The 14,690-nt window shown below is 57.9% G+C and overlaps 1 protein-coding gene and 1 long non-coding RNA gene across 31 annotated transcripts in view; one reads left to right on the plus strand and one right to left on the minus strand.

The window, feature by feature from the left end:
* Window positions 1–14,690, minus strand: part of Crocc2 (ciliary rootlet coiled-coil, rootletin family member 2) — a 59,171-nt gene that overhangs the window by 19,122 nt on the left and 25,359 nt on the right. For all 8 annotated transcript variants that reach the window (XR_006847798.2, XM_046426743.2, XM_046426744.2 and 5 more), the window contains 6 exons: window positions 12,150–12,343; window positions 9,430–9,557; window positions 8,943–9,112; window positions 8,250–8,435; window positions 3,968–4,081; window positions 1,593–1,736 (listed from right to left, as the gene is read on the minus strand). Coding sequence is in view for 7 of the 8 variants with exons in the window: in XM_046426743.2 (XP_046282699.1) it covers window positions 1,593–1,736; window positions 3,968–4,081; window positions 8,250–8,435; window positions 8,943–9,112; window positions 9,430–9,557; window positions 12,150–12,343 (936 nt within the window). In the remaining variant the exon portion in view is untranslated. The remainder of the gene's footprint in view (window positions 1–1,592; window positions 1,737–3,967; window positions 4,082–8,249; window positions 8,436–8,942; window positions 9,113–9,429; window positions 9,558–12,149; window positions 12,344–14,690) is intronic.
* Window positions 1,251–14,572, plus strand: LOC124080747 (uncharacterized). Of its 23 annotated transcripts, none has more exons than XR_006847826.2 (7): window positions 1,414–1,781; window positions 2,247–3,888; window positions 4,073–6,931; window positions 8,292–9,126; window positions 9,479–11,878; window positions 12,949–13,034; window positions 13,640–14,572. It is a non-coding gene; the product is annotated as an uncharacterized LOC124080747 (long non-coding RNA). The 23 variants fall into 23 exon arrangements; XR_006847823.2 differs by having other exon boundaries at window positions 1,415–1,781; window positions 9,479–13,034; window positions 13,640–13,700; window positions 14,098–14,572; XR_006847817.2 differs by having other exon boundaries at window positions 1,251–1,781; window positions 8,292–8,462; window positions 8,629–9,126; window positions 9,479–14,572.

Here is a 14,690-nt window from a genome sequence, read left to right on the forward strand (position 1 = left end):
GGCAGCTGTGGGCTGGCCTGGGGGCCAGTGTGCAGTGTGCATGCACAAGTGGGTGTGCAAACGTGTGGCCGAGTGAGAGTGTGCATGCACCGTCCACAGGCATGATGGATGTGCTTGCATGTGCACACGTGTGTGCTTGCCATTCATCTTTATGCTGCATGTGTGTTCGGTGGTGCCGGAGTGTGTTTGCATGTGTGAGTGCGTGAATGCATGTGAGAGCCTGGGTGTGCATGTGCACATGTTCAGTGTGCACTTATCACTTGGTGTGCGTGCTCTTAAGCAGCGTGGGATATGTACACACAACGGGTGGATGGTGCTGGCCCCATCTGTGCGTGGGGTGAGCCTCGGGCAGGGCCCGGAAGGTCCTCCAGCCTACAGGCTCTGGTTTCCATAGCAACCCTGGGCTCACCTGGCGCCTGCTTCTCTGTGATTGTTCCTCTGAGCACCCCCTCAGTCCCCTGTCACTCCTACACTCTTTTTGGGGTCCCCACTCTGTTTCTGGGGCCATCACTTCCCTTGTGGGGGTCCCCTTCCCCTTGTGAGGTCCCTACTCCTTTTGTGGGGTCTCCACTCCCTTTCTAGGGTCCTCTCTGACCACCTGGATCTGCCCTGAGCCTATGTCCACCTGCATCCACCAGAACAAATGTGTCCCCAGCCTCCCCACTGCCCCATCTTGGAAAGCTCACCCTCCTTCCCGTGGTCACTGACCAGGTCTGACTTGGAAATTGGCTGGGAGGAGCCCCTTCTTTTGGGGGCCAGTGTGAATAGCCCGTCGTGGTAAATCATGCTGTCTTCCTCTCGGGGGCTCACGCGGGGCGTGCCTGGGGGGGCTGAGCCCCTCTCCCTGCTCGGCCCACAGCCCAGGGAGCCAGGAGGCCACCTGCCCCCTCAGGTCCCTCTGGGCTTTGCTGGCCCCTCGTCCAGCCCTCAGCCACATGTCCCCTGCCCTGCCTCTTGCAGGCACCCCCAAGTCCTGTCAAATCTCCTCAGAAACCCGTCTCCATCTGCTGGCCTGCTGGGCCCGTTGGCCTCTCTGTGGCTCCTTCTGCCCTGCCTGTCCCCACCCCATCATGATCACATGGGGACTGGGCCACTGGGGTCTCTGTGCCAACACCAGGACCCCGCCAGGCCCCTGACCATCCCTGAAAACCCCACGAGCCCCTTGTCTCCTCCTGCCCCTCCACACCCAGCCTCGTCCCATCCCAGTGCCACCAGGGCTGCCCTGCCGGGTCTTCCCACAGCCTCCCCGGGTCCACCCCCAGTCGCGGCTGCCTCCCAAGAGAGACCACAGACCCTGCCCAGGGAGGTGCCCCGGGCTCCGGGTGTCTGCGCTGTGTGGAATGAGAGTGCTGGGCCGGGTGTGGCTCCACACCTGGACCCTGTGTCCTGGCCAGCCTCCCACGAGTTGGCCCTCCCTGGCTATCCTCCTGGGGCCCAGCCTCTCCTGTGGCCAGGACTCGGGCGGTCACGCCCACCCTCCCCACGCCAAATTCATCCTTGTAGGTTTGGAATCTTCGCCAGCCGTCCCTCCCCAAGGGCAGCTCTGAGCGCCAGCGCAGCCCCACCCACTCGGCTCCTTCTGCTGCCCTTACCTCTCTCTGGGCACTGCTCCTCCCGGCTGCCATCTCCCGGAGACTCTGGCTCAGAGCTGCGGCCTGTGTCTGGTGGGAGGAGATGGCCTCCTCAAACTGGGCCTGAAGGGCCTGTAGCTCCTCTGTCCTGGTGCTGAGGGTGGCCTGGGGAAGCAGGGACACACCACACATCAGGGAGGCCAGTCTGAGGTAGGTGTCCCATGGGGTGCAGCTGGGGGTGCCAGTCAGGCATGCTGAGTGCCCAGCATGTTGGTGAAGGGCAGAGGTGCTGGCCCAGAGGGGGGCTCCGGGAGGGGGGCTGAGGCTCCAACCTGTCTCCCACCTCCGTTTCCCCCCTGGGGCTCCCAAGCCACCAGACCACGGCAGGGGACGCTGGGCCTAGGACCCCAGAGCCGACGGCTGGCCTGCCTACCGTATCCCTGCTGGGCTCCTGGGCCCAGGGGGAGGATCAGGAATGGTCATCTGCCGTGTGGACAGGCCCTGCCCTCAGTGATGCTGAGCAGTCAGCTGGGGTCACCTCTGCCTGGCAGGGCCTGCTGGCCACACAGGCCCAGGATGTAGAGGAGCCCCTGGGGCCTGAGGCCTGCAGCATTCACTGAGGTCACCCAGGAGAGGTGGCCTCACCCTGAGGCAGTGCCCATTTCCCCTCCCCAGGGGACCCAGGCCCGTCTGCATGGGCTGAGGAGGCCAGAACATCGTTAGAGATGCTCTTCCCGGGAAGGGGGTGCCGCTCTGCTGCTTCCTCCCTGGACTGTCCAGTGGCAGGTGGAGGGGACACCCACTGTCTCTGCCAGCTGCCAGCGTGAAGCACTCAGCCTTGCCTGCCCTTGGATGCCACCCTGCCTAGGCAGCTCTGGCACCACTTGGGACCCAGCCTAGCCCAAACTGTCCTCCTGTCCCACACCTGCTCTCCTGTCCAGTGAGGACGCTCCCCACCTACCCTGGGCCACAGTGTCCTCACATGGGGGTTCTTCCCCAGGCCACAGTATCTGTGGCCTACTAGCAGCAGCTGGGCAGAGGAGGGCAGCTGAGGGGACACGGGGTGCCAGGGAGGCACAGGGGCTGTGTGGGTGCCCCCGTCCTGCAGGCCGCTGCCTGGGGCACGGCTGTGGGCTTCCACCGGCTCTGGCAGCAGCACAGCAGGCTCTTCTGCCCCCGCTGCCTCCTGGACGGACGCGTCGCCTTGGACAGCTGGACATGGGCTTCGTGCCCTGGCGCGGCCCCAGAACTGCTTGTTCAGTGAGGCTGGAGGACACCTTGGGACCTTGGGGACAGGTTCTGGCCGAGAGCCCTGAGGTGGCCATGACAGGCCGCAGGCCCCTGTGCCCTGGTGGCTCCTGACCATGTCACCCCAGCTGTTCCTTGGCTGCGTTTCCACTCCCACTCCTCTCAGAGGGTTTGATTCCTGATTTTGGAGCTGAGGTGGTAAAAGAGCCCCAAGGAGCTCCCCGAGGAGCTCACTGGCCGGCAGGTCCATCCTGGGTCCAGGGGAGACCCAGCCACACAAATGCTCCAGGAGCCAGCTCCCGGAGGCTCCCCTGAGAGCAGCAGGCGTCCCTCCCCGTCTCAGCGCTTTCTTGGTTCCCTGCCCACAGGGGGGCTGAGAGAGTAGCTGGGAAGGGCACAGCCCCATCCTCCAGCCCGGGGACCCTCTCAGCCTGCCTCAGGAGAGGGACCCGGCCGAGGTGGCGGCTGGGAGCACGAAGTCTGGGGCCAGGCTGCCTTGGACTGCCCTGCCCAGAGTGACATGGGGTCTGGTCTGGGTGTCAGGGGAGGGCCAGGCAGCCCCTGGGCCCCCTCCTACCTGGAACACGATTCCTGCGGCCCAGCGTCCCCTGGTCAGCCAGGAGTCCCCATCCCCACGTCAGAACCAGCGAGCGCCCTCCCCCAGGCCTGCCACTCATCACACCTGCTCCCACCCCACCTCACACCTCCCAGGCAGGCAGCACAGGTGGGTGGCCTCGGGGGCAGTGTGGTGGCCGGGACCCCAGTGGGTGAGCCTCTGCAGCCCCTGGGTCCCAGCTGGGCCTCCCAGCGCACAGCAAGGCCAGGCTGGTTGGTGTGGCTGCAGACGGCCACAGGCCTGGGGGCAGCCCTCCCCCTCGTCCCTGGCCAGGCCTCCCCTCTGGGCCCCCGCTGGTTCTGAGGGCTGGGAGCCCTGGGCAAGTGGGGTCCGAGCACCCGGACCTGCCCAGGCAGGGACTAGAGCGCAGCCTGGGCTTCCTGCCACCAGACTCTCTCCTCCCTGGCGCAGGAAGCCCCAGGCAGCGGCCATGCTCCTGGGACAGGAGGAAAGGTGAGCTGGTGTCTGCCGCAGGTTGGGCCGTGCATGGCCAGGCCAGGGGCTGGTTGCTGGCTCCGGGTGGTGGGCTCACCTCGGCTCGTGCCTGCTGCCCCCGGGCCTCCTGCTGCGCGCGCTCCAGGTCCCGCGTGGCCCTGGACAGCTTCTCCTTCAGCAGGCTCCTCTCTGCTTCCTTTAGAGACAGGGCCTGGACACAGGGTGCTCATGAGAGGGCTGGAGAGCTGGGGCTGGGCCTCCTCACAGGACAGGCCAGCAGAGCGGCGAGGACCAGAGACCCTGCCTCCACCCCTGCTGCCGAGGAGGGCGGCCTGGGGCCTGGGCCTGGGCCCTGCGCCCGGAGCTTTCCCTCTGCCCCAGGCCCTCCTACCTGGCACTGCCCTCAGACAGTCCTCTTGGGGTGCCCCTGTCCTTATCTGCCTAGGTCCTGCTCTCTCCCAGTGCAGACCAGAACTCCACGACCCCGAATCCCTGCAGACTGTGGTCCCACAGTGCACACAAAGGAGCCTCCAATGGCCCTGGAGCACCCCAGATGCCCATCTCACTAACGGTGAGAGGAGGGTAGGCGGCTGGACCCAGAGAGGCCAAGTTTGTCCCCATGCCAAGGGGGACGGGCTGCTCCACCAGCAACCCGTGGACAGTGGAAGGAATGGCCATGCCCGTCAACACCACAAGCGCTGATTCCCTCCCTGCCCAAGCCCACTGGGGAAGGGAGGCCTAGAGACGCCGTCCATGTGCAGGACATCCAGCTCAGCTCTCTTCTGTCACTGTTTATGACACTGAAAGCAACGAGCAGGAGGTGACCTCGGTGTGAGCCACAAGAGGCCCGTGCCTGGTGGCCTCGCGCCCAAGAGAACATCACAGCAGTGGAGAAGCCTCACGAAGCCCCGACTGCCGTGCAGAGGCCCCGGGGCCCGGGATCAGGAGGCCCCGAGAGCAGGTGGGCTCCATACCTCCGCAGTAGAGGTGCCGGAGGGCACGTGGGGCTGAGCCCCCCGTCCAGTAGAAACCGTCCAAGAAACCATCCGTGGAGTTGGCACTGGGGTCTCTCCCCAGGCCAGTGCTGTGTGGCCCAGTCCTCCGACTTGAGCCGGGCAGAGGCAGGAAAGCCCCACTGTTAGGTGAGGGTGGGTTTGGCAGGATGTGCCCCAGGCTCGTTGAGGAGTGCCCGCGGGGTTGCGTGAGCAGCCTCAGGGAGGGGGTGCTTCCTAAACCCTCTCCTGGTCTCCTCCGGAGTCCCCGGCAGGAGCCTCTTCATCTGGGAAATGGCCATGTCGTCACTGTCACTCATGCTGGCCCTGGGAGCACATCTGAGACTGTGCCAACGAGCTGCCACGTGGTGGCCTTCTGCCCAGTTTCAGGTGGTTAGAGGGAGACTTGGAGCCCTGGTGTCAGCTCCTGGTCTCTAGGAGGAGGACGGGACACCGACTTTAACCGGGTGGACAATCATTCTATTGATGGTGAAACCCTGGATGGACGCTGAGTGGCCTCCAGGATGGTGACAGCAGAGACTCCAGGGCTGCAGGCCCGGCCTGCCTGGACCCCAGCCCCACGTCTCTTGTCTCCCTGTGCAGCCTTCTCGAGACTCGCGGGGTCAGGCCACGCTTTCTGGGGTCCCAGGCGGTGGTCTCTGGGTCCTGGCTCGAGGGGCTGGTGGGAACCCCACACTGGCAGTTGCTGGCACAGGTCCAGGTGGCCTTGAGATGGCGACATCTGAGATGAGGCAGTGGCATGGGGACTGGGCCCCTAAATTGTGGGGTCTGAGCTGGCCCAGCACTGCAGGGGACACCAGGAAACAAGTCCCGAGGAGCCGGCAGTGTGGCAGGGACGGCCTCGTATCTGGGATGATCTTGGAAGTGAAGGCCCCCTGCTTGCCCTCTCCCTCCCTGGAGCCTCGTTCATTCCAGTCAGGGCCAGGGCTCTTCTGTCCCTCTTGAGACCCTCATTAGTGGACACAGTAAGAAGGTGCCCGGTGAAAGTCTTAAAAGGATCTGTTTACGGGCCAAACAGAACGGAGCAAGCCCCGCTCAGTCCATGCAGCCAGGAGAGTGGGGAACGGAGGGGAAGCGTCCCTGTGCTGCTCCCCGCTGCATGCGTCTCTGACTCTGGTCCACCTGGAGCCCCCTCAGGGGCTGGTGACCTGCCCCCTCCTGCTCTCCCTGCTTAGCTGTCTCTGTATGGGTGGCCGCATATGTAGGGCAGCTCCCAGGTGCATGTGATTTGGGCAGTGCTGCCTGGTGGGTGGTGTCGGAGGAATGAGGCCACACAGGGCCTGGGTCACTTGGCCTCTCTGGGCCTCTTTCCTCCCATGGCACAGGTAACACCACTGCATCCCCAGGGCCTCTGGACCTGCCCTTCTTTGGCTAGCCCTGCCCAGCCCTGGCCTCTCCCATCTTCCCTGGTCTCAGTCTCTCTTCCCCACCCCGTCACGACACCCCTACTCAGAACGGCCACTGCTCCCCATCACCCACACCTGCTGTGAGACACCCTTGGTGACAACCCTGTATCCCCACTGGCTTCCGGGCCTGCCACAGCCTGGTGGCTGTGACCCTCCTTGACCTCCCCAGGCTCCCGTTCCTCCTCCCAGGCCACTGCAGGATGCAGGGTGGTGGCTGCTAGGAGCAGGGACGGCCGCACCCACCAGGCGAGTTGCCAGCCCCCGCCAAGGGATTCCAGTAAAGTGGGCTCAAAAGAGTGCGTCCCCCAGCACAGAGCATCAAACTAGAAAGGCAGTGGGACAATAAGACTGGCTGTTTTAGTCACCAACCCCACAGCTGTACTGCGGGCCAGCAGCTGGTCCTCGTCAGGCGGTGGCAGCCCACGGGGTTGTCTACCTGTCTTCCCATATTCTCTCCACAGCGAACCCTTCAGGGTGGCCTGTGCCCTGGAGAAGCCTGCACTCACCCCTCAGACCCAATGGGGTCTCAGCCTCTGGGGGACGGATGGCCAGTGAGTGGTGATGGTTGTCTACCTGCACTGGGGGTCAGACTGAATACCCTGATGCACAACTGGACGACTGGCTGAGCAGATGGATGGATAGGTGGGTGAGTGGACGGGCAGGTGGGTGCATGTGTGAATGTGTGTGTATGGTTGTATGGATAGATATAGTGGGTGTACATCTGTGGGTGTTGATGGGTGGGCGGGTGACATGCGGATATATGGGTGGATGTGGGTAGGGTAGGTGGGTGGATGTGTGGATGGATGTGTTGATGGGTAGATGGCTGGCTGGCTGGCTGGATGTGTTGATGGGTAGGTGGGTGGGTGGATGTGTGGATGGATGTGTTGATGGGCAGGTGGGTAGATGGGTGGATGTGTGGATGGATGTGTTGATGGGCAGGTGGGTAGATGGATAGGTGGATGGATGTGTTGATGGGTGGGTGGATGGATGTGTTGATGGGTAGGTGGGTAGATGGGTGGATGTGTGGATGGATGTGTTGATGGGTGGGTGGGTAGATGGATGGGTGGATGGATGTGTTGATGGGTGGGTGGGTGGGTGGATGGGTGGATGGATGTGTTGATGGGTGGGTGGGTGGGTGGATGGGTGGATGGATGTGTTGATGGGTGGGTGGGTGGGTGGATGGGTGGATGGATGTGTTGATGGGTGGGTGGGTGGGTGGATGGGTGGATGGATGTGTTGATGGGTGGGTGGGTGGGTGGATGGGTGGATGGATGTGTTGATGGGTAGGTGGGTAGATGGGTGGATGGGTGGATGGATGTGTTGATGGGTGGATGGATGTGTTGATGGGTGGGTGGGTAGATGGATGGGTGGATGGATGTGTTGATGGGTAGGTGGGTAGATGGGTGGATGGGTGGATGGATGTGTTGATGGGTGGGTGGGTAGATGGATGGGTGGATGGATGTGTTGATGGGTAGGTGGGTAGATGGGTGGATGGGTGGATGGATGTGTTGATGGGTGGGTGGGTAGGTGGGTGGATGGGTGGATGGATGTGTTGATGGGTGGGTGGGTAGGTGGGTGGATGGGTGGATGGATGTGTTGATGGGTGGGTGGGTAGGTGGGTGGATGGGTGGATGGATGTGTTGATGGGTGGGTGGGTAGATGGATGGGTGGATGGATGTGTTGATGGGTGGGTGGGTAGATGGATGGGTGGATGGATGTGTTGATGGGTGGGTGGGTGGGTGGGTGGATGGGTGGATGGATGTGTTGATGGGTGGGTGGGTGGGTGGATGGGCGGATGATGGATGGCTGGGTAGGAGGGTGCTGTGGAGTACTGAAGCTGCTCCAGGGGTAACCTGGAAACGCTGCACATGCCTGGTGGCGGTGGCCCCAATACAGCCTTGTGCTGGGCTGGAGAGGAGAATATGGGGCGGTGGGCCCTTGCCTCCTGTGCCCCCGTTACCTTCTGCATCTGGCAGAGGCTCTCCTGCTGCTCCTGCTCCAGGGTCTGCACTTCCTGCTCCAGGGTCTGCACTTCCTGCTCCAGGGTCTCCCTGGTGGCCGCACTCGTTGCCAGTAGCTCCCTCTCCTGCTGCAGCCTGTGAACAGCCAACTTCTTCTCCTCTGCCAGGGAGAGAACGAGGGCCTCCTATGGAGACAAAGGACAGGTGGCCAGGTCAGGCCAGGAGACCAGCAGGCACTGTGGTCCTGTGTGAGGCCCAAGGCCCTGCATACCAGGGCTGGACAACCTGGCCAGCTGCCCTCCCCTTGTCTCCAAGACCCCACAGGAGCTGGGAAGACTCTTCAGGTCTCAGCGCCACTGTCACACATTCTTCCAACAGTTCCTGCGCCTCACCTGAACCCCTACCCAGTGCCACTGATGGACACAGGCATAAAGTCCTGTCAAACATAGCCTCTGGGCCCGCGGACAGCTCAGGTGGAACAAGGCTTCCTCCAGCTCCCGGCTGACTGGTGGGCCCAGCCCCTTCTGCAGAGGGAGCCGGCTCTGCACACCCACCTGCTCCAGCCCAGGGGCTCGCTGGGCGGGCTGGTGCCACTGCTTGAACGTGATGGTGAGCCACCCGGGTTCCACCCCAGGGAGCATGTGACAGACACCCAGGAGGTGGACAGTGCCAAGGTCCCCTGGGAGGCAGACCTTCTCCCTCTGGAGCCGTGCCAGGTCCTCTTGGTGGGCCAGCGCCTGTCTCTCCAGGGCCAGCTGCAGGTCCTGCTCCTGCTGCGTCACCAGCCACTGCAGCCGCCCTACCTCCCGTTGCAGCTTTGCCTCCTGGACCGTCCAGTCCCTGTTCAGTCTGTCCATTTCCACTGCAAAGCCACAGGTGTGTCAGGCCCACCTGGTGCAGAGCCCATGAAGACGCCCCTGCTCCTCCTGTGGCCAGCACATGGCCGGGTGGCCAAGCAGAGGCTCGGTCACAGGGAGTGGGCGGGAGGCTACACCCAGTTCTGAGCCTCAGGCTACTCCAGTGCAGGCCAGACAGGCTGGTGGCCTCCTCCGTGTGGCCCCTAAGTTACAAGAGCTCCAGGCCCCATTTGTGCCCCCTGGGCCGGGGGTGTGTGGGCAGTACACCTGGGGATGGGTGTGTGCTCCGTGGGGGAGGGCGAGGGGAGCCACCCTGGAGCACCTTGTAAGGCCTGCTGCTCCAGCCGGGCACTCTGGGCCTCTCCCTCCAGCTGTTCCTGCTGGACCTGCAGCTGCTTGGCCCGTTGCTGGGCTTCAAAGAGGCTGCTCTCCAGAGAGTCCCTCTCCAGCCTGCAGAGAAGCATCAGGCGCATCACCCAGGAGCTCCTGCCAATGAGGAGTGGCTCTGAGCCAAGGCCAGGCCAGCAGATCAGAAGACCAACAGGGCTCCTTCATTTCAAGTTTCTAAGAATGAATTGGACCCTAACAAAACTGTTTCAGGTGGAATAAAAAGTCAAATGCAGAGACAAAGAACATTTACTAAGTCACAGCAGAACAACTCAGAACCAAAAAAATGGTAGAAAAACCTCAAGGGTACTTTGAATTCTTCTTAAGCAAGACCTGAAAACCAGAAGGGAAAGAAAGTCCAGCAGCTCTGAAGAGAGGGACGGGGAGTATTCCTGCAGAAAAGAGTTCATAAATCAACTTAAAAGACGGGGAACAGATTGGAAGGAAATCTGCACTAAATGTATAAAGGATTAGCATCCATCACATGCAAAGAACTCCTACCAATCAACGAAAATCTGCTGGTCCTATTTAAAAAATGAGAAAAAATGACTGTTAAACACAAAGAAAATACAAATGGCTAAAAACATGAAACTTGCTAGACCTCATAAATGCCAGGGAATTTGAACCACAGTCGGTGTTATCGATCACTTATCAGATTAGCAGAAGCTCAACAGTGACAGCACTGCGCGTCGGCAAGGCCGGGGGCTCTAACGCGCGTCACGTGGGCTGCAGTTCCACCCACAGGTGCCCATTTTACAGAAACACGGACGTGCTGACCACACACATGACCGTGCTCACTGGGGCTTTCCCAGGGTCCTCACTGGGGAAATGGGAGGGTCTTAGAAGTCACAGACTCTGCCCACGGTGCAGCCGTCAACAAGGGCAAGAAGACAAGTTTCTATTCTCTCCTGGCAAAGAGTCACCCCCAGCAACCCGCCACACTGGAACTTCACACGCAGTGTGATGGCGTGTGCTCGGCCTATGCACACAGATTGCACGGTTGCACATGCTCAGAACACGGGAAAGCCTGAGTTACTGGCATTTCATCAGTGACCAACCCGCCCCCCCACATGCCATGTGCATTTATGGTGAAAACACAACCCAACAACACACACCAACACAAACGCTCAAAGCACACAATCCGGAAGTGCCCAGAACCCCTCAGCTGGTGACACAGGCAAAGCTCTCTTCCCGTCCGTCCGCCTCAACCTGCCTCCTCCATGACTTGCACCTGGCTTCTACCAGAGGTGTGGCCTGGGAGTCTGCCCCTGCGAGTCCGGCCCAAGAGCACCTCCTCCGTAGCTGGGCCCCAGGAGCAGAGGCCCCACATGCCGCAGGGTGGAGTGGCCAGGGCCAGCGGCCTGGGGAGCAGGTGGGAACCTGTCCATTCCCCTTTGTACAGCAGACCTGTGCGTCTGTGGGGTCCTCAGAGCCGGGGGCTGCCGCAGGATGCCTGCACCCGCCATCAGGATTATCTGAAGCTCACCAGCACGCAGCCCAGAGCCAGCAGAGAAGCGGAGAGAGGGGGACAGATGTGCTCTGGTTGAGTCCCCACTGGGCTAGTGGCTTTCTGGGCTGGGGGGCTGCTGTGTGCAGTGGCCCTGGGTTCAGTGGTCAGGGCTGAGAGCAGGGGCCATGGGACAAGATCCTGGCCATGGAGGGCTCTAACCAGGGTTGTGTTTGGGGAACAGACATTCCCAGGGCCAAGGAGCCAGCAAGGGCAGACCTCGGGCCTGTGCTCCCGCTGGCTCTGGGCGGCCTTCCCAGGCGTCTGCTCTGATGGCATTTGCAGGAGAGGTTTTTCCACGAAGAGGTTTGAGGACCTGAGACTAAGGTTTCTTACACCTCCCAGATTCTGGACCCCAGGAGGAAATCTTCTAGACACTTAGGTGTTCCCAAGAAGAGCTCAGTGGTGGGGAAAGCCCGGCCGGCCCTGGGTCTTTGCAGAGGCCTTAGAACCAGTTCAGGCCATGGGCAACACTCTATGGCACCACCAATCCTGCCCACAAGTGCCCATTTCAACTTCTGGACATTTCTCTTGACTTTGGTCTTTGGGGCTCCCCCCGACTCTTAGCCTTGTGTCTCCTGGGGTGCAGGATGGGCTTTAGACCCAAGCCTGTACTCTGAGCCCTGTGGCTCCAGCTCCCAGGCTGCAGCAGGGATGCCCAGAGGTTCAAGATGGCTAGCGGCAGCACCTCAGGGACTTGTGGGGAGAAAGGTTTTTTGTCTGCCGGAGGAAGGCCCTGGTGATTGCTGACCTTCTTTTGCCCTCTCCAGGTGAGCCCACCTAGCACTGAGGGAGGAAGGAGCAGGGTCCTGAGGACTGTGGGAATGCCTGGAGCAGCCTTGTCTGAAGCTAGGTTCACTCGGAACTTCTCAGACCTGTGAGCAAGACATTCCACACCTTCCTGCCATTGGTCTGAGCCAGGTTTCTGCTACTTGACAGCTGTCTTGGGGAAGGTGACCCCAGGACTATTCCTGGGTGTGCCTTGTATAGAGACGCTGTGTGTCACCCCAAGGCACTCTTTCCCTCCCTCAAAGCCCACCTCCACACACACAGCAGACCTCCCTGTGCCTCCCACCACTCCCACCACCCTGCAGGTCTCTAGGGTCAGGGCCATGGAGACTCGCTCTGACTGGCAGGCTCACAGGTACCTGAGGTCAGATGCTTCCTCAGCTGACAGCTGCCCCTGCCTCTCCAGGGCCTCCTGCTTGGCCAGCAGCTGGACTCGCTCCTCAGTCAGAGCAGCCTTTGCCTTCAGGGCTTGCTGCAGAGTGTCCATCTGGGTGTCCTGGTCCTGTAGGCTTTGTGCTAGCTGCTTCTCCAGGGCCTCTTTTCTGCATGTGACCTGGGGGAGGGGGACAGTGCAGCAGAGAAAGAGAGTAAGTGGGTAGGTGCAGGGGCTGCTGAGGGAAATGAAGGGCGTTGGAAGAAGAGACTTTCTTCAGACTGGCCCAGAGGCGAAAGTGGAGGTAGTGGGTAGACGTGGACGTGTTGAACCTCAGAGTGCACACGCACCTTTTAGAATAGAGGGGCGCTCAACTCCCTGAATCACAGCAGAGATGCTGTTAAACTGGGCTCTTCCAGTGAGGACCCAGCTGCCAAACTTCATTGGGCCACTAGTTTCTAGGGGGCAGGACACATGGTGTGGACGTGTCAGTAGCAGTAACAGAGGAAGAGTGGTGCCGGCCAGTGGTTCCACAAGGGAATCAAGAGGTTAAGACAAAGTGTGTCCCAGGAGAGAGCAGGGTTCAAAGGAGCCAAGCTCCTGAAGAGAAGGGAAACAGGAATGAGCCCACCATGTGCCATCTCTTCTCTATTCAAACCATTTGCTGATTTAAAGTCCAGGCTGAGAAACTGACATGCCAGGGAACCAACCTCACGTCATCTCAACAGACTCAAAGAAAGCATTTAGCAGAATTTAGAACTCCTATTGATTTTTAAAAATCTCAGCCTACAGGAATGAAAGGAATATTCCCATCCAGCACAGGCCAGGTTTCAAGTCTTATTCACAGAAGAGCTTGATTCCAGTACTAGTGGTGAGTCAGAACTGGACTACCCTTCAAAACAACCTGTGTGCCTCCGTCACTGATTGGATGATAGTGTTCATTTCCTACTTTCATTGCCTCTCAGAACCAAAGATAAAGCCTTCAAAGAATGGCATTGTTAATAACGTCAAATTGTTTATAAAACTTTGTATTCATGATATCTGGCATTTAATCAACATGACCAGGCATACTAGGAGACAGGACCACATGACAAATACAGCAACACACATAAAAACAGAAAATAGACTAGACACTCCCTCACCCCCACCAGCTCTCCAGATATCAGAGTTGTCAGACATAGAATTTAAAATAGCTGACTAGTATGTTCAAAAACCAGATTGTAGGATGTAGAACTGGATACTAAGTATGAAAAGTATGATTGTAAAATACCATGGCCAACATTAATAAATAATAGGTGAGTTCAATGGCAGATTAGACAAGGTAGAAGAAACAATGAATTATCAGGAAGATAGGCCAAAGAATACTCTGAGTGAACCATGAAGAGAAAAAGGATAGAAAACACTATAATAGAAGACCAGGAGAAAGGCCCACCATGTGTGTAATTGGTCAGATTCCAATTCCTTTTTTTCCCCCAGATACCAGTTCTGACAAAGACATTACAAGAAAAGAAAATACAGACTAATATTCTCCATGAAGGTACAAGCAAAAATTCTTAGCAAAACATAAATTGAATCTAAAAATATATAAAATGAATATTAACTCATGACCCATTAGCATTATCTCACATATGCAATGTAGGTTTAGAATTCAAAATAGTAATGAATATAATTTATCCAATTAACAAAATAAGGACAGCAATGATGTCATCTCAACAGACTCGAAGAAAGCATTTAGGAGAATTTAGAACTCCTATTGATTTTTAAAAATCTCAGCCTACAGGAATGAAAGGGAATATTTCCAATCTGATAAAAGGCATCTATAAAAGGCATATAAATAGCATCATAGCTAATATTAAAATATTGTATCATTTCTGCGTGACTGAGTTTAGTGGAAGGATGATCACTCACCATTTCCATTCAACTTTGTTCCACAGGTCTTATTGTATAAGAGAAGGAAAAAGAAAAGATATTGAAGAAGGAAGTACAGTTGTTACTCAAAGGTCCACCACATGAGTAATTTGTCAGATTCCAATTCTGGCAAAGACATGACAAGAAAATAAAGTACTCATGAACATAAATGCAAAAATCTGTACTTATAAAATGATAGTATATAAATGAATTTGTCATGGTCACATGATTAAAGTCAATACATGACATTCTATTCCTATATATTAGTAGTGAACAATAGGAAAATGCAATTGAACCAGCAATGCAATTTACAATGTCAAATCTTAAAGTTAATCTAATAAAAAGGCCTCTATGCTTAAAACTATAAAACATGGCTGCCATAGATAAAATATAGACATGATTCTCCTTGTTCATGGGTATACTATATTCATGGATAAAAGACTCATTGGAGTTAAGATTTGTAGTCTCCTCAAATTGACCTATAAACTCAACCAAATCCTATTCAAAGTCCTAACAGGCTTTTTTATAGGGGTGGGTATGAATTGCCAAGAGGATTCTAAAATACGGATGACTGTGCAAAGAATTCAGAAACAGATTGAAAAAGGAAAGCAAGTCGGAA

This window comes from Marmota monax, unplaced genomic scaffold (genome assembly GCF_021218885.2).
Source record: "Marmota monax isolate L192 unplaced genomic scaffold, Marmota_monax_Labrador192_F-V1.1 WCK01_AAM20220418_F8-fsc00298, whole genome shotgun sequence".
NCBI lineage: Eukaryota > Metazoa > Chordata > Mammalia > Rodentia > Sciuridae > Marmota > Marmota monax.